At 42.2% G+C, this 19317-nt stretch overlaps 1 protein-coding gene across 6 annotated transcripts in view; it reads right to left on the bottom strand.

Moving 5' to 3' along the window:
• The window catches only part of esr2b (estrogen receptor 2b), a 56194-nt gene that overhangs the window by 7307 nt on the left and 29570 nt on the right, over positions 1-19317 (bottom strand). For all 6 annotated transcript variants that reach the window (XM_049596704.1, XM_049596701.1, XM_049596707.1 and 3 more), the window contains exons 3-7: positions 16711-16910; positions 16508-16624; positions 13547-13897; positions 9525-9663; positions 2678-2811 (exon numbers count right to left, since the gene is read on the bottom strand). In XM_049596704.1, the coding sequence (XP_049452661.1) occupies positions 2678-2811; positions 9525-9663; positions 13547-13897; positions 16508-16624; positions 16711-16910 (941 nt within the window). The remainder of the gene's footprint in view (positions 1-2677; positions 2812-9524; positions 9664-13546; positions 13898-16507; positions 16625-16710; positions 16911-19317) is intronic.

The following is a 19317-nucleotide window of genomic DNA, read 5'->3' as shown; positions in this document are numbered from 1 at the left end:
TTCACACAACCAACAAACAAACAATCACATGCTAACAGTATTTCTTTAATTTAATAACAGTGACCACCACTTGGACACTTCAGATGAAAGACTAAAGGGCAGCAAAAAGTTTAAGCTGTCCACCCACCAGGACAGACTGAGCTGTTGAGCCACAACCTTCCATCTGTCCAAATACATAAATCCCTAAATTCCTCCCTGTTCTCTTTGACTTTCAAACTCGATTTCACTTCTTTCACAATCTGTTCTTTTTTTTTTTACCCCAGCTGCAGAGGAGCAGAGTCAACAGAGAGAACAGAGTCTGGCAGGGACCCTGTGTGCGTCTGTGAGGGAGGAACTGTGTTAAACTGTGTTAGGACACACAGAGAGGTCGCTCACCTCAGTGAAACCTGTACAGTGATTACGGGCGGTGCTGGGAGAGGACGCAGTGACCGCCAGGAACACGTGAAAGGTTAAAAAACAAAAGCGTCGCGCCAATAAAGTCCATCTCCACAGGTCATCTCATCCAAAGCCTTCTTCAAACGAGCCAAAAGTTCTGCCAATCTGACTTCTGTGGGAGGATCACCTAGACTTTTAATAAAACCACATCCAAGGACTCGTGTTGAGAAACCCTGGAGCACCAAACTTGGTTGCAAAATGGTTTTTATTATGAGGTTATCCATTACTTACACTAGACTTTAACTAACTGAAAAAGGAATATGAAGGCTTTGTATCAGTCTATCAACCACCATGGTCATTTAAATCTAACATGTTGATGTAATGCCACCTGTAAGCAATGCAGGGTTTCTCACAAATACATTTATTTGTGGATTATAAAGTGGGGTGTCAAAAAGAGGCATAACTTCTTTCAGTGTCTTACAACCAAATCTGTGACAACTGTACACAATCTGAAATCCTTTTTGTCTTCTTTATCTCAAGCCCAGCTCCGACCAAAGATTCACAACGAGACAAGATGAAACAGGCAACTTCTTGCAATGCACTGTTCTACAACGTTCTAAAAATCTGCCTGTTCACACCAATGCAACTAAATGAGATGGTGTATCATCTCTATGCAACAACTCTCTGTACTTCTGTTCTGATTTGCAGCTTTTCAGGTTTATTTTGTGGCTGAATAGAATTTGTAGCTTCCTAAAATATGAATGAGGATAGTGACAGTGAGATACTGGCTACAGCTGCATTTGTAGTGATGAAACAGTGGAAAACAGAAACAAAACAAGCATCAGATGGACTGTGTTCATAATAAATACACCACAATAATATAAATAACCAGCGGCAATTACTTAGTCAGTGAGTCAGTTAAGGCGAATTCACATTACACGACTGGCCGACCAGTCTTGAGTCGCAGAGACTATTGTAATCTTTCAAGTGTTCATACTTGGCAACGTGTGTTTCTGTCAACGGGAATCTCGCCAACTGTGTTACGACCTGTGTGCACACCACAAGATATCTCCACCGAGCCCTCACCAACAGAGCCCAGATTATGCAGTGACGTCACCAAACTAGGTTTTGTCACGCCTGAACAAAACAGGATATTATGAAGTTCCCCAGTGCTAAACTTTACTTGTCAACAGGGATGTCCGACAGCTTGGAGGTGTGCAGGTCGTTTGCGCCCTGCTCTGCTGTGGACGCCGCCATTGTTGTTGTTGCTTGCCGGCTCGTCCTCTTCACATTTCTTTCATCCTCCTGCGTGCTGCTCTTTGTCAGTTGTGTCAGTCGTCTCAAGTTTTCTAGCATGCCAGATATCCAGTCCCAGTCGCAGATGAGGGGGCAACTTGCTCGTAGGCTTGTTCACACATGAGGACTCGTAGTGGCAGACTATCTGCTGACTTACCTCTGACCAAAGGTGGCTTTCAAGATCCTCTGCGACGTCAAAATCGGGGTGAAAATTGTGTAATGTGAACTAGGCTTTAGTCACCATCTGACACCGGCACACCATGAGGACAGAAACAGAGGGCTCAGCGGGGACAGAGCACCTGCCGCAGCAAGCAAACGCACTGTGTTTGCTTGCTGCGGCAGGTGCTCTGTCCCCGCCGTCATTTTGACTTGACCAGCAGACTTCACTACAAGCCGACTGGCTGTAGAAACAGGTGACGTGCCTTACGTTCTAAAACCAGCCACCAGTGATTTGACCAGCAGAGTTGCAGGTGACACCATCAGCCAAGCTCAGACCGGCCAGTTCACACCGCTCCAACTTTTCTCTGCAACGTTCTTAAACGGTTTCTTTTCATTGCGAATCTTTGGTCTGAACTGGGCTTCAGAGGCTGAGCAGTTATGAGTAAAAATGTTGTGTGTTGTATCAAAGGCAATATGGTGGGGCCATCTGCAGCCCAGCTTTGTAGTTTATGGCTTAACTTTGCACCACATCTATAAGACATTAGTTGAATAAGACAATCAAATGGAAATGACTTTAAACTAAATAATGATGTTCGGTCTGTTTTTTTCCCTGCTCAGATCTGTTCCATCATGTGGGTCAGATATGTAACAGGTGTCATTGACCCACTCGGTTCCAGATCACAATGTCAGCAACCACAGCCACACAGAGCGACATACTTATCAGGGTTATGTAAGAACCAAAAACACATTCTGATACACGGATTGGAGAGGCTCGCTGCAAACACACTCATTTGTCACAGGGGAAAAAAAGTGAAGACTGCGGTTTGTCTGTGTCAGCAAAACTCACTGTAGTTAAGGAGAATCATTGCCTTCAGACAGACGTACTCCTCCCTCTGAAGCTTCAGCTCACGAAACCGAGAGGTGGCTGCCAGCAGCATGTCGAAAATCTCCACGATGCCCTCCACACACTGTCCCTCCTCCCTGCGGAGACACAGACAGAGACAGAGGGTGAAACTGAGAACATAGGAAAGAAAAAGTCAGAGAGAGGGGATGACATTAACAAAAGAGAAAAACAGCAGAGAGATTGTGAAAAGAGGAGGAAAACTAAATGATAAAACACAGAAGGGGAAGAGAGATGAAGAGAGGAGCCATCGCCAGAAGACAAAGAAAGAATATGTGATTTAGTTTTGGCAATAATGTAACTGTAATGTGACGTTTATGCCGATATGATTTATCTAAATTTGACTGACAAGAGAACATGGAAGGAGAAGTGGAAGAAAGATGAAGAGGGAGGGGAAACAAAAATTTAAAAACAGATGGAAAGAAGGACAAACAAGAGAAGACAGAGACAGACGAGAGAAAGATTGGGGCTGGGCAATAAAACAATCTCTAAATGGGATTACAATAAAATGCATGTCAATGACGATGACAAACTATAGTTAACACACAGCTGTCAGTCAATCTGCAGCATTTGGGATGCACATCATTGTATTTTTCACTGCCAAGTTTGTGCCAAGGTGAGTGAGCCGAGGTGAGGACATGTAAATAGTAATAATAATTCCTTTCACTTCACTGTTTCAACTGCTGGATGTGAATTCATAGTCCTGAAACTATCATGCTAGCATCTAAAACAATACCTGATCCAGCTCAACAACTTCCTCGTTGGCAGGTGTGTTATCACACATGATAACACTGCAGCTTATTAGTTGGCACAGAGAGCAAACTAACTGTCAAAGTGAACCTAAGTGCTCTGATACTGATGTTTTTTACCATTGAACAGCACATTAAAGATGCAAAATGAATCCTGAGGATCTGGATCTGATCACTGGCGTTACAACTGTGATGCAAATTTATGCGGTGTACAGGCGCTGGATGAATCAACTTTACTCAGATTCCTCACATCAAGTGTTGATTGGCTACAACATTTACTATCGTCCTGTTATCTTCAAAACTTTGCACCTTCAACTCGACAAATTCTGTTTCAGAGACACCAACAGCAAACGGTTTCCAACTATGCAGTTCACAATGTGGTGACTTCTCTCTGTAACACATTTTTTGTCTTTTGAATCTTAAATACAAACTGGCTGAAAAGGAAAAGAGTAATTTAGTATAAAACCATGCGGATAATTTAGTAAAATAGTGATGGAGAAAAAAGATCTAAAGGGCACAAGGGGAGTTGATTAGAGACAAAAAAAAATCTGTTTTCTGTGTTTGTTTGAGCCTCTTGTTGTGTTAAGTAAACGGATTAGCATCCAGGATGTTTTCCTGGACTGTCCAAGGAGAAAGGGCTACCACAGGCTGACAGGGACCACTCGACAGAGAAAAATAAGGCTGTGTTATGAAAACACATCAAGGTTAACCTAAGTCTATAGTGATAGTTTCCGTGGCAGTGGGGGAAGAAAGGTCAACACTAAACTCACCCCACCAGTCGAGGAAGAAAGACTTCCTACTGTCCTCACAGAAATGTAATCTCATTATCTCAGTCTACTTTCTCTTTGTCACACCAGGAACAGGCTGCATTATTCTGTATTTTTCTTTTTGTTAAAAGACCAAACCCAACAATGAATGTAACAAGTAGAGCCAGATATATCTTACAGGGCTCTACTAGTGTCCACGTCTGTCTGCAGGTTAATTATGCCACCCTTCAGTTTAGTAGTAGTATCAGCATTATGTTGTGCCACAGCAAAGCTAATGGCAATTACCACTGGTAACGCCACCCTGACCCATGATGGCGTTGCTGTTTAAACACTGTGACTGCAGTTGGTTGTAACCAGACTGAGACCACCTCTTCAAGAAGGTCTCGGTCCGGGTGTGTGATTGCTGTGTTCACACCTGCCCAAACGAACCGTACTAAGGGGGCAAACAAACCTGAGATCGATTGGGTCCAAACAGAGCAGGTGTGAAAGCACCCTTGATTTTGAGCAGGAGCTGCTTACTTAGTGGGGCAACTTGGGGGGGAGACCAGAGGGTGCTCACCATGTTTCCGCAACAACACCGTCCACCACCATGGGTCAGGACTAGGATTGGGTATCGTTTAGGTTTTATCAGATACCAGTGTCAAACCGGTACTTTTGAAACGGTGCCGGTGCTTAAACGGTGCCCGAACCGGTGCTTAAAGAATGGAAAACATACAAACTTTGTCCAAAAACGGTAGCGTCAACGACACTGGCAGGGCTGGGAGTGGGACTGTCTTCTCCGGGGATAGGGTTGCCACCTTGGATTTGTGAAAAAAAGGGACACTCGACCAAATGTTTGAGGCGGAGGGCTCAGCCATTATTACCAGTTCAGACTGACCAATGAACATGAAATTTGGACATAGGAGACCAGATTTGCCATCATTACATGTCCTCCTATGTGCCTGTATTTTATATTAATTTTTATATCAATGAAAAAAACAAATCTTTGTGACTAAATTCTTACATTTTTACATGTATCTCACCATAGCAAGTTGGAAAAAGACATATTCTGAATATACCTCTATATATGAAGAGGGGAGACTCTCTGGAATCTGGCAATATAAGAACCATGATGCTAGGACATTCTGTCAATTCACAGCTGTCCAAAACATGTGGTTTGTGCCAAGTGGACATGATTGCCAGTATTTTTTCATTATTGCAAGACATTCCATTGACTCATTCACAAGTCAAAAATGTGTTTCATCTGAAAGAAACATGCAATATTTACATCTAAGATCATAGAAAAATAGTCAACCAAATGCAATGATGTCCTCCAAGATAATATTTGCCACTTTGATTGCAGTAAAAAAAAAAAAAAGGGAATTAGGGGGGCACGTGTCCCCCTCAATGTATATGGTGACTACGGCCCTGTCAGCATGCATAATTAGGCTGCAGTTGTCTGGGTGCGCAAAGGTGAAGTGGCTGGTCTTGTCATACAAAGTTTGATGGAGTGTCAACTGGACAATATGGAGATATTTGCATCTTGAAAGCCGGACTACAAATGTGGATAGACAGGGAGAAACACACGCAAGCCTAAGATGGTAAGGTAAGATACGATATTCCTCACTATATGAAGTGACTGACAACAAGATCTGTATAATGGATTGTAAAGAAATTCGGCAGGTTTTTATTTGGTAGACAATTTTTTTTTTCCCCGGGACAGCTGATGAAAAAAGAGAACAATTCTGGGAAAAACGGGACGGGTGGCAACTCTATCCAGGGATGCTGCTAATTCCAACAGCGGCAGAAGATGTACTTGGCGTGGGGTCTCGCAGGCTATCAAAGACAGTGCATTGCTCGGCTTGTAAAAAAAATGCCATGCGTCGTCAGATGCTTAATCAAATTCGAGGTGTTACCTCCCTTGCACAATATCGCCTTCAAGCACTTGTTGCAGGCAGCCGAGTCTGCATCTTTTGAGGTGAAGTGCAGCCAAACTTTGAACCGTTTGGCCTTTGGCATTTTAGGTTCACTTCAATCCAATCAAGGGTTACTGTGTGCAGGTGCAGGTGAAATATACTGACGTGACGTCACGTGTAGCGCACATCCACGGCTGCCCAATGAGCTGGATGCACTTCTCAGCAGGGATCCAAAACTCTGCATAACACCGGCACGGCAATAGAGGTAAGGGGGCGGTAATGAAAAATTCAGTGGCACTGAAATGAAGCACCGAAATCTGCGTTGCTTTCCGGTCTGGTTACTACCGTTTATGTCGACACCGGTGCTGTCATGGTACCGGGTATCGGTACCCATCCCTAGTCAGGACATTGTTACCTACTACAATTGCTGATTGAGCTGCGCTGGCTAGCTCCTGCACAGACATTGCAAACTGTAGAGCGGCTAGCTATCTAGTGGAGACTGGAGGGTGGGCAGAGGGCACCATGTTTCCATATGCTGACGCATCAAATTGGCTGTCTGTCGGCAAAGCCAATAGAAAATGACATTACAGGTGAAACACAGACAAAACAAGACGATAAAGTGTAACCACCTCTAAATGGATAATGCTTCGATATGCGGCGATAAGGCTCACTGAGTCAATGGTGCACCAAACGAAAAGGAAAGGTCTCGGAATTCATGTCATTTTGCTTTTTTTTTTTTTTTCCTCCTAAAACTTTACCTGGTTTATAGGCATCAGGCTATCAAAAGCAAAACTAACCAGAACTGACATCCCTACCATTAACACACTTTTTGGTTTACTCTGCCTCAATCCCTCATACGCTATCCTGTTGCCCCAAAAACTCACTGGAGCACCAAATGTGGATTAATCCACAACTGTAAATATTCTCCTAAAAAATGCACAATATCCTCCTGTTCAGAAAATTGCTGACCTTTATTAAAACATAAACTGTGTATTTGTTCTCTGTATTTAAAGCTTTTAATCTTCAGGAGGAACCGGTGGGCTTAGGGCTGAGAGCACACACAGGAAGCCAGACAGCTTTGAGAGACACACTAACGTTGTTGGTTTGGGTCCAGCTGTTGGATTTGTTGACAATAAGAAAATTATACCACAATAGCAAACATAAAAACTTATAAAATGTAAAGGTATATATATATATAAAACACGTCACCATCATAGAAAATGCACTCACACAAAGACATTTGATTCGGTCATGCACACCTTTCTGCAAAATGCATTAACTACAGTTACAGCCAATAATCTGAGCTTGACTTCCTGTCATCAGTCCTCTGCACTTTGAACACCACAATGAACATGCTGATTTAATGTGTCATTAACTGCTGCTGCTGACAAATTACAGGATCAGAGGTTTACTAGGATTCGTAAGGAAATCCACAGCGCTGGTAAAGTGGCAGCCTAATTACAGCATGTTTGCCCTGAATACAAAGGGTGCGGTGAAGTGCCAGAAGCTGCCAACCCTTGTTTGGCCAAAGTTGAAGGTCACTGTGGAAAGGAACAGGGAGTGATAAAATACAAGAAAAGATTTGGCAGCTCAGGAGAATCAAAGATATATCTGCAACATGTGTTGCTGATATCTTCACTGTTTCAAGGTCTGAGTAAACTCCCTGCTTATTGTGTGATGTCAATGCATCAGACTGTGACAACGTGGGGAGACTGCACTGTAACCACCATCACTGTTATGGAAAACATGGCGGCTGCACATGGGACAGTTCAAGAGCCATAAAATCTCAAATAAAGGGATTTCCAACACAGTAATGTGTGGAGGAAGTACTGCATAATCTAATTTAAAGAGACAGTTCACCACAAAATCAAAAAATACATATTTCCCCTCTTACCTGTAGTGCTGTTTATTGGTCTAGATTGTTTTGGTGTGAGTTGCTGAGTGTTGGAGATATCGGCTGTAGAGATATCTGCCTTCTCTCCAATGTAATGGATTTAGATGGCACTCTGCTTGTGGTGCTCAAAGTACCAAAAGAAAACATTTGGAAAAACTCAACAGCAATGTCTTTCCAGAAATCTTGACCTGGTTACTCAAGATAATCCACAGACCTTGTTGTGAGCAGTTTCATGTCAGAACTATTTCAGGGTATAAGCAGGAATCCTGAGGTTAATTTCAATACCTTTTTAAGACTTTTTTAAGACCTTCCAAAAAAACCTTAAGACCTCATCACCACTTCAAGCTGTCTTTAGCAGCAACGCATCTTTAACTTACTAATCAGTTGTAGTTTGCAATTAAATCTATGGAGCACAAACACACAACAGAACTCAGATAAGATGAGACGGATTTTTTATTGTTTTTTGCTCCTCTGTTTGGCGCCTGGACGTGCGCCGTCTCGTGATGTCACACAGGTACGCGCACGGCCCCGAGTGGCAGTCCAAGTGTGTCGTTGTTTGTAATAGTCGCAAGGAGGAAAATAAATTATACACTCATGGATACTTTCTGTCAAAGTTTGAATGCCAAGAAAATTTAATATGTCATAAAATCGCGATTAAGACTTTTTAATACTTTTTAAGGGCCTTAATTTTCTGACATTTGATTTATCAACTTTTAATACTTTTTAAGACCCCGCGGACACCCTGTATTTTCTTTTCAGCAAACTTAATGCACCAGCCAAATCATGGTGCAGAAGGAAGTGTACATGTACTCATGTATTAAAGTTCTCCTGTTCATGGCAAACATTAATGACATCCTCCTCAGCAGAGCTGTAACGTTAGCTAGCTCAGTGGTGCTCGGTGAGCTAGCAGTAGATGTATGCTTCCTTCTGCACAGTGATTCAGTTGGTGGGTGTAGTTCGGTAGAAAGAAAATAGTTCCTACATGAAACTACTCACAGCAAGGGGTCCGTCCCAAGTCTCTTAAATTACTGCTAGTTATCTTAGCTAGCCGACTTTGCTAGCTGTTTAGCCCCTCCCACCTAGGAAAAAATGCGAGGAGCTAGCGCTAGGAGCAATGAGCGAGCATTGTCAGTTTAAGAGACATGAGACGTTAGTTGCAGCCCTAGACACAAACAGAGAAATCAAGCAGAACTACCTTGCTTGTTCAGCACATTCATTTGCAAAACAACCCAAGGACTCATTAAAGCTGGCAGACATCCTGTACAGGGACATGAAGAAACACTCTCTGCCTGCAAAAGCTAACAACCCTTAGCCTGTGGGAGTAAAAGTCAGAGGAGCCTGTCTCACAGAGACATTACCCAGTGATATCAGACCTGCGCACTGGCCAGTGAACAACTTCATGGAAACACTTAAAGCCATCCAACAAATCAGCTACTTGCGCATTAGACTGCTGATGACAGAAGTATGAACGCTGCCAAACCGGCTAACCTGCTGAGTTTGAAGTCTGGAGAGAAGATGAGTTTTCCAGGATGATCCACCGACCTCCACATCAGGCCCAACATCAGGATATCCAGCCAGCAGCACTTCAGAAGGTGGATCTGGTCAGCTAGACACAGCTCTACGAAGCCTGAGGACACAGCACACAGAGAAAAACATAACATAAATGACATCATATCCATACTCTGCCTGGATCCCGAAGTACTTTAAGTAGCTGGGACATATTTCATTCATTCATTCATTCATCTTCTAACCGCTTCATCCTCTTGAGGGTCGCAGGGGGGCTGGAGCCTATCCCAGCTGACATCGGGTGAGAGGCAGGGTACACCCTGGACAGGTCACCAGACTATCGCAGGGCTGACACATAGAGACAAACAACCATTCACACTCACATTTGGGACATATTTACACTGTGCATTTAAGGCCAAATTCACCCGTGTCGCATCGGATCGGACTGCATGGAAAAATGCCAATCCCAGAGCTTCGATCCAGTTTTTCACGGAGTCCGATCCACGTTTTCCGGCCAGCCCAGCACTCCACAATTCAAGCAGTCCATTCCAGTGTGTGTGGATGTGTGTGTGTATGTGGAGGTGTTCAACGGCGGCACAAAAGAACCGATACTGTTAGCACTTATCAATACTACGGTCTCTGATAATTTAGCCCCGGGGCTAATTTAGTACTGCGTTTCTGTACCCATCCTTAATCAAAACACAAACGAAGTGAAGCTTGTAGAAATTAAATAAAGTTTGCAGCGGCTGCCTGTGCCAGGAAGTGCAGAACGTTGCAACTGTGTGTACCACCAATCAGTAGGGGTGTAACGGTACACAAAAATCACGGTTTGGTACGTACCTCGGTACACAAGTCACGGTTCGTTTTTTTTTCGGTACAGTAATGGAAAAAAATAGACAACTATTAAATATCTTTTACTTATTGGTAACCTTATTAAAACATTCCACCACAGCAGTTAACTCTTTTTACACAATTTTTGAATGAAACAAATATATATAAAATCCTGCTTTTTCACATTGTTTGAATGAAAATAGAAATATAAAAGTGAAAAATAAAATCCTGCTGTTTTTTTAACATATTTTTTGAATGAAAAATATAAATATACATTTCTGCTTAAACAGTTTTACTCAATTAAAATAAAAAGTATAGTGCAGCTGGTCAGCTTTAAAGCCTGCTCAGATTCAGTTTTACTAGGAACTTACTTAGCTTTCCCAGTTTGTTAAAGTGCAGTAAACAAAACATGCTTATATCTAAAGAGCAGCTTAAACAATTTTACTCAACTCCAATGGTGTTGGTTATTTCTTTAGCGCGATGGTCAGGGAAACGCTCTTTCTTTTTAAACGACGATGATATCGTAATCTGCACCAGATTGCTTTTTCTAGTCGTGCCGGTTAACGTTCAAACTCGGGTGGTGTTGCTTTAGATGCGTTAGCATGTTAGACGTGTTTCCAAGTATATACCCGACCGCTGTTCTGCAGTGTCGGCACACTGCTTTTGTCTTGTCAACTTGTTTATTTCCATCTTCGTATTTTACCCTGAAACCAAAGTGTTCCCAAACGGAGGACTTAAGGTTTGCGGGTGGGTCTTCAGGTTCGTCAGGCTCACTTGCCATGTTGTCAAAATGCGAGAATGAGCTGCAAAAGTGAAAGCGGAGATTTATGGTCGGACTCAGTCCATCACTCAATTATATCCGTCAGGGAACTAGATATTTTAAATGGTTCGGCTTGCAAAAACGGAATAAAAATAAAACAAAATAAAATAAAATAATATCCTACGACCAACAATTCCGTACAGGGTCGTGCCGAACCGAAAGTCGCGTACCGAATGGTTCGACACAAATACATGTACTGTTACGGCCCTACCAATCAGCGTTTTTCAGCAAGAATTCCAGGTAATCTGAAAAGTCCTACCCCCTTGCTAGGTACTTTTTTTCAGGGAAAGTTTGGGGTTGAGGGAAAGTTTTTTCCCTGGGGAATTTCGGTGGAAACGCAGAGGTTTTTCAAAATCCCAGGTAAATGAAAAAAGTTCCTACGGTGGAAAAGGGGCTATACTGAGACTACAAGAAGTACCACTAGAAAGAAAATGGAAGAAATGGGCTCTATACAAGACTCAAAAAGACACTAGACTGGAATAATAATCAATAGATACACTAATCATTAAGGCTGTAAAAATGTGTATTTACCCAGGCAGTTTTTGTTTCATAGGCCCTTTTTATTTTTCAGTTATTTTATTATGTTATTATACTGTACTGTAACTGACATGTCAATGTCACAAAACAGTTTCAATAAAGATTTAAGTGAAAACAAAAAAACTTTTGATGTACAGTGTTCTGTATCGCTTAGCTGAACACATAAAGATCACATTCCTATCGGTCTTCTCATTTATTGGCTGTTAAAAAAGTATGTAAAGTAAAAAAGTGTTTGTTAAAACCACATCCATCCTTCATTTCTTTATAAGTTTTAGACATTAACAGAAATGCCCTAATCTCAGACAGCACTGCTGTAGCAGCTAACCGTGACAATGACATCACTTTGCAGCAACTATAAATTTAGCTTGACAGCACCTCACTCACCTGTCAGTGCTTTCTTGGATCTTTTATAAAGCCGACAATGCACACTCATTTTCACTTCTGTCTGAGTGAAGAAAAAAAAGTCAGGGAGTACGGTCTCTATTCAAAAAAGTGTGAGTCTTTGTGAACCCCTCACATTAACACCTCTCCTGGGGAGTTACCTGCTGAGCCGAACACTGGCTGAGAGGAGAGCAGAGGAAAGGAGAGTAAGACATATAAAAAGGGATATGAACGTGAGGGAAGTGAACCAGGATCGGTCAAGAAATAAAGACATTGACAACTTTAGATGGAAAAGGTTAGCGATTATATTCTATGATTAGTCTGTTTATCCGTGCAGCCATTATCTCATTTGTTTATTTATCACACGTATCATCTGACACACTGACATGAATGATGGGTGGAGGTTGTGTTTACTGTTGCCTCAGCTTTGTTTTTACCTTTATAACCCTCATTCTTGTTTTCTGGTTCTCAGCAAGCCTGACTTCCACACACTGTTGATGGTGACAGAGCCAAACTGCTTCCACTGACCTAGAATCGTGACCAGTGAACACATGGCCCTGATGTTTACCCTGACCTTAACCTTGACACGGCTCTTTTATTCAGCAAAGCCACACAGTGTCTCCAGTCTTGTTGTAAACTGGTCTCAATTTAAAGTTCCTCACTGAAGCCCAAGTCTATACTGAGACTAAATTAAAGCTCATTTTTTAAATAGGAATTGTGCAAATTTGCAGGAAAGCCCAATCAGCCTTTTTTCAGCATTGGCAGTATAAAAACAAAATCGGGAAGTGCAGCAAAATGACGCCTTCCTACTTTTATTCATACAGAATGTGCCTTTCTTGGGGCAATGGGGGGCGTGAGCAAGTAACAAAACATGTGCTCAGTGTGTGACATAAACAGTGACGTACTCCGAGGGAAGCCGCGGCTGACGATTCTCTCAGAAGTCGGCCCGTCCTTCACCGTTCCCGTCATTTGATGGTTAATGGCCCCTTCATTTGCGAGGACAAGGAGGGTGCGCAATTCCTTGTCTCCTCAGTTGCTCATTTTTACAGTCTCTTTCAGGTTTCTGTTTCCCTCTTGCTACTAGCTGCTCATTCCTGCTATCAGCTGTTTCCTGTTAGTCCACCGCCAGTGGGTTGCACACGCGGCGTCATCAACAGCCCCTCCCGTGGTGGAAGGCGCCTCGTTCTTTTTAAACCATAAAGGTTCCGCCAATATGTTCTGCATTTATCTTGTTTTAGATATCTTAACGTATTTCATAAAGAAATTTAATCTATAAAAAAGTAAAAGTCAGTTGAACAAAAACATATAAAGTTACTTTGTATAATAAATGTATATCAAAATAAGTATCATTTAAAAAGTGAAAATACATTATCATAGCTTGGAAGAGGCTCGGTTCTGTAGTCATTAAAATTGAACTTGACAGTTTGGGTCTTACCAGGGATCTTTTTCGCCCAGCTGATCATGAGAACCAGCTCCTTGTCTGCCAGGTTGGTTAGGGACATCATCATGGTGGACTCAGTGAAGGGCTTCTGCATGTCCTCCATGAGGTAGATCTCTGGAGGCTCCGCCTCTATGATGCGGGAGATGAACTCCTCTGGGCTCATGACCAAATTGTGTGCATGGCTGGCCTGAGGGAGAGGGCCGAGTGGGGCCTCCAGGTGGTGATGTCGCTGAGCCTGAGATCCTGGCCCCACTCTGGCCAAACCCTTGCCTGTGAGCTCCCGATGCTGGAGTCCACCACGGCGGTGTCGGGCTCCTCGATAGCTGCAGCGTTCACGCCTTACACCTGGAGGATGAAGACGGCAAGAGAATGGACTGTCACATTAGCTGTGATATTAGTGATGACTTCTTATTCTATTTATTTATTGCACTAAAAAAGCTAGGAGAGCTTAATGAACGAAACAAACTCGACACTCAAACACATATACCACCTGAAACTGCTTTAAATACATTGTCATATACCGTATACCAGACGTTGTGCTAGACTTTTTCGTCGCCGGTCATTTTGACCGACAGGGTCATAAAAATCCGGTCATAATCTATTTTTACCGGTCATTTTAATTTTCGTTTTTAAATGATAATAAAGATATTCAAAGACATTTAATTTTCATTCGTTCGTTTTTAATAAATCCAATAAGCAAGTTATAAAGTGTGCATTAATAAGGACATGAACGAAAAGATGGACAGACATCCACACACCCGTGTCATTAGGTTTCGCCCTGGACACACCGGACGGCACTAACGCGTCCGGTGTGTCCAGGGCGTTATGTAGTTATGCCTGTAGGCTCGGTGACGCTGTAATGAAGTGATTAGGGTATTGAAAAATGTGTTCGGTTATGCACTGTTGTGTTTTTTAAATTATAAACACGGTATTTTCTCCTCACGTTCATCGTGCATGCTGTTGTTATTTTATTTTGAAAATTGGCTGGATTCTCTCGTCTTTTCTGTGTCCAACTTCCTGTTTGGTACGATCCGCTCGATCCAGCTTGACAGAAGCGCTCGCGGCTCGCGTGAAAAATAGAGCAGACGCCGAACTGAAGCGCTGCCTCCGCGGGCTCTGCTCAGCAGCCTGTGTGGACAGTCAGATAGGTTAACATGGGTGCCGATTGAAAACTGCCTCCGCTGCTGGGCGCTGCGCCTCGGTTCCGCGTCCGGTGTGTCCAGGGCGTTATGTCAACAACGCTACATGAAGCAGATGAATGACTTTTTCTCTGCAGTGTCTAAACGGCAGCCACTTAAACCACTGACTGTGCACTCTGCCGCCAAGTGGGCAGGGGTGGTAATTGCAACCGGTCAAAATGACCGACGGCCTTCAGATTTTCCGGTCATTGTTGTAAAACAACGGTCAATGACCGAGAATATCCAGTTAACGCAACCCCTACCGTATACCCTGGTGAAATGTCAGGGAGGTATGACCGCTAGAGCATAGCAGAGTCTGTACTTATGAGCAGAACCTCCAATAGCTGGTTCGGTTGTATTACTTGGACAAGAAGTGTTTAAGTGTGGAAATAACAAACCAGGGTGAGACCAGATTTGAAAAAAAGCGCTCAATGTGTCATAACATAAAATATGTCACAAGTAACAGAAATCTCAAGGTCAGCTTTGAATTGTTATAAATAGTGATAGTCAACATTTCCTAGAAATGCTGCTTTCAAGGGCAGAACGCTGCTGTCAGGAATCAGCTAGACAAATGTACAAGGAGCATTTTCAAATGGCCAACTCAAGTCTGGACATCAGCACTCTTGACTGGACAAGAATACACAGACTGTTATTTTACATTTTTTTAAACGTTGTTTTTAATATACATCATAAGCGAAGGACTCTAAATGAGTGGAGAGCTAGAGGTGTGAAGATGTCAGACTTTGTACAGTCTCTAAAGTCCCAAATCCCTAAATTGCTCAGCACACTTTGGTTAAAGTATATACCAAGCTGCGTGAGGTGATCATTTTGTTCTTTTATACTCTGTCTCGGGAACAGGAATGTCCCTAATGGCTAATTTCCTTGACATTTAGATGGAAGTTTAAACTTCGACTAGTTGTCTTGTCTGAAACATCTAGGAAACAGTCAAAATTTCACACATTTTAATCATTGTCTGAAAAATATTGCTTATATTTGAATAGCCGTTGGAAATCATTAATTTAATGTTTCAATAACCAAATCTTATTTTAGATGACACCGAGTGTGAGGAACTTGAACTTTGCACATTATTGTACAACAACTCACTTAACAGAAATTAACAAGTAACATCCCCTATTTTACCATGTTTTGTGTCTATGGTAAGTGACTAATGAGCAGCATCAGTGCACTGCCTCTTTATGTCCTCTAAAAACACTTGTTTTTGCCACTGATATACACAGATTAGAATTCTAATGCCACTCAGGACACAGAGGCAGTCCAGTCATTTTAGTGAGTATAGAGGCAGCATATTTCTTTACATCAAACTGAGTGGATTAAGAGTTTATTTCACCCATACTAAAGTTGGTGATTGTTGAAACAGTGGAAAGACGAACCAAGATGGTTGTTTAGAGTTTTATTTTGCTGCTGCCGACTTTGAATGAAGTTTGTTTCACAATGATAAAAATATGGTTTTAAATGGAGTCTGGTGGGTCTGGTTCAACAAACAAAATCTTTGTCTTTATCCAAGCAGCAGCCTCCGAGGCTGAAAAATGAAGCCTATGCCTAAGTGCCAAAAACTGCAGTTCCTTGAATGTCCACTTGAGGCTGAATAAATCCCCATACACCCCTGCATTAAAATGCCCAACTTTACAGCAGAAACATGCTGAAATGGTGACAGGTACTACTCGACTTTTCACTTTCAGTGCTTGAACCTTTATGCTGCTGTAAGATGACAAATCATCAAGAACCTTAATAACTATAAAAACAGGTGAGCACCTACCGCACTTCATCATGCCCACTTCATAGCATTTACGTAGCCGGCAGGCCTGGCAGCTTTTACGTCGGTTCTTGTCAATAGTGCATTGATTAGTGGCGGGGCAGATGTAGTCATTGTGTCCTGAGAAGGAGAGACAGAATTAGTTTGATGGACGAGAAGAAAGAATACACTGTGAATAAACATGGACAGAAAGACAGAGTTGCTACCTTGGATACTCCTCTTGAAAAAAGCCTTGCAGCCCTCACAGGACCACACACCGTAGTGGTAGCCCGAGGCGTAGTCATGGCACACGGCGCAGAAGTGCATGTCGGCTTTCCCCACTGCGGATGAACACAAGGAGGAGTTCACGCCTTCCTCTCCGTCCCCTGATCTCTTCGCCAGCAGCTTGTTACTGCTGATGATGGAGCTGCAGGAGGAAATACGAACACTGTGAAAAGGGACAACCTGACATTTGGAATTTTAGCCTGTCATTCACCCGTCATTAGTTCTCCAACAGGTACTCTGCTGCTGAAAATGTCTCCAAAACCACATTTCAGTCATAAAACTTCACAGCAGCTATCACTGAAAGACAATGGGCTTATAAATCTTCAGTCTAAGGCCAGTGCCATCATGACTACCTTCTGGTAGCACAGATGATGACTAAATATAAAGTATAACAGCAACAGAAAAAAGGGATGAATCCTAAATCAGTTGTTGCGTTGAGAGTTAATCCATTCACTGGAATCAGTGAGTGAAAATCATCTGTCAAAGATCGAGCAGGAACACACCTGTCAGCCTACTATTCATCATCACAGTGGGTTTCAACTCCAGAAACTGCTGCTGAGGGGGAAAAAAAAAAAAGAAGAGTTCTGTCTGTGCTGCGGGCAAGACCCCACAAAAACCTCCAAATTTAGAGAGGGGACACAGACTGATACACAAGGACACACAGGCAATGACCCCATGATCTTATGAGGGTTTCTGCGTGATGTCGTTGCTACATACAGTGTAAACCCACATACTGCTGGGAACCAGTTAGTTTGGTTCCGAAAGTCACACAATAACAAAAAATCTAAATGAACAGTTGGCAGTAGACCAGCTCCCATGTGTTGTGAGGTCAAATTACTGTTTCTGTCAGTTGAGTCTGGCGGCTTTGAAGAGAGCATAACTAACGGCTTTAGTTCCCTTTTGGAAAGGGTTGTCAACAGCAAGGTAAAGTTGTAAAATTAGTAGTAGGCCAACTGCATACTATTTCCAGTGAAATATTACAGTGCAATATCCAACAACAGATGGACACAATACAACTGATTTAAAAGCTTGGGTATGGAAGCATTTTGGCTATAAGGCTGAAGGGAAAGGGGACCTGTACAAGAGCCAGGTGGTACCTCAAGTAAATTCACCTGTTATTTAATTATGGATTACTAAAAATGCAGTATGCCATATCTTAAAAGTAGCAAGTACTCACATAGTAAGAAAATAAATCATATATAGAAATGAAATCTTTCAGATGCATGATGATGCATCATGGCACCATCATTGGTGCCATTTGGACATGCAATATGTTCAATATTAAAAAACCTTAAATAAACATGCAAACAGTACTCTGTGGCTCTATGCAGCAGCGAGGGTGGGGAGAGAGAGTTGAGAGTTAATACCACTCAGCACCGGTACTGCATCCTAATTTTGACATGAAGTTAATATTAATATTTATATTTTCTAAATAAAATCTGAATTTGTAATGTAACCAGTAATATGTCACTGTTGGGAAAATGTTGTGGTACATTGTTTTCCTCTGAAGTAGATGTAGGAATATACCTACACAGTAAGTAAGTAGTACACCGGTGAAGTACATTTTTGAAGTGTTTTGGGGGCCTTGTGTACAATATTTCTGGGTACAACGAGTAAGAACAGCAACATAAGTCAATGTTTTTCATATCTAAATGTCATAAGTAAGGATAGACCGATATGGATTTTTTAGGGCCGATGCCGATACCGATTTTTTTCCAATCACCCTTAGCCGATGACCGATAATGGACTGCCGATTTTCTTGAGCCGATATTTGGGGCCGATACTGCTTTTGCTCCCGCAATTTACATCAAAAAAATGACACAATGATAACAAATATTACAGGTCTCAAGTTTAAAATAAGAAACATTTATTGAACAGTAAAAAATACTAAAACAAGATGGAAAGTTGAGGTAGAACAGGTAGAATATTATTATTATTATTATTATTATTATACATTCAAATAAAAAAAAGAGTTCAGTGCTCTTAAATCTTCCAGTAATGTCTTTATAAAATAAACAAATATTTAAGCTGAAGCATAAATAAAACAACAACTACTGTACACAGTAGGATTCGCTGCATGTGCGCTGCAGGGTCTTCCAGCAACACAGAGCTGCCCGTGGATGCCTGTCTGTAAATCATGCCAGGGAAAAATAAATCCGCGAACCCACACGCATATCAGCCAATGCCGATACAAGTAAAAAACTCAAATATCGGCCCGATATATCGGCCGGCCGATGTATCGGTCTATCCTTAGTCATAAGTAATCTATAGCTGTTTAGATCCAGGTGTGTTGCTCAGGACCAAAGGAAGCACAGTGTCAGGTGTGAAGTATGAGCAGTTCTTGAGAAAGCTACAAGCAGTAACACCACAGGCCAAGCACTCGGCCTGTTCTGAACAGGCATGTTTTGAACGGGCACAACACTAGTTTATTAAAAGGAAAATGCTCAGTTCTGAGGCAAAGGAATGAAAAAAATATTGATGATTAGGGTATTCTTGCAATGAACTAATCACAGTCCATAAGCACACATCAGCAGGATTCATTGAAGACT

The sequence above is a fragment of the Epinephelus fuscoguttatus genome, linkage group LG14, assembly GCF_011397635.1.
Source record: "Epinephelus fuscoguttatus linkage group LG14, E.fuscoguttatus.final_Chr_v1".
Classification (NCBI taxonomy): domain Eukaryota; kingdom Metazoa; phylum Chordata; class Actinopteri; order Perciformes; family Serranidae; genus Epinephelus; species Epinephelus fuscoguttatus.
Note: the sequence above shows the minus strand (reverse complement) of the source record. Positions and strands in the feature narration are given on the sequence as shown.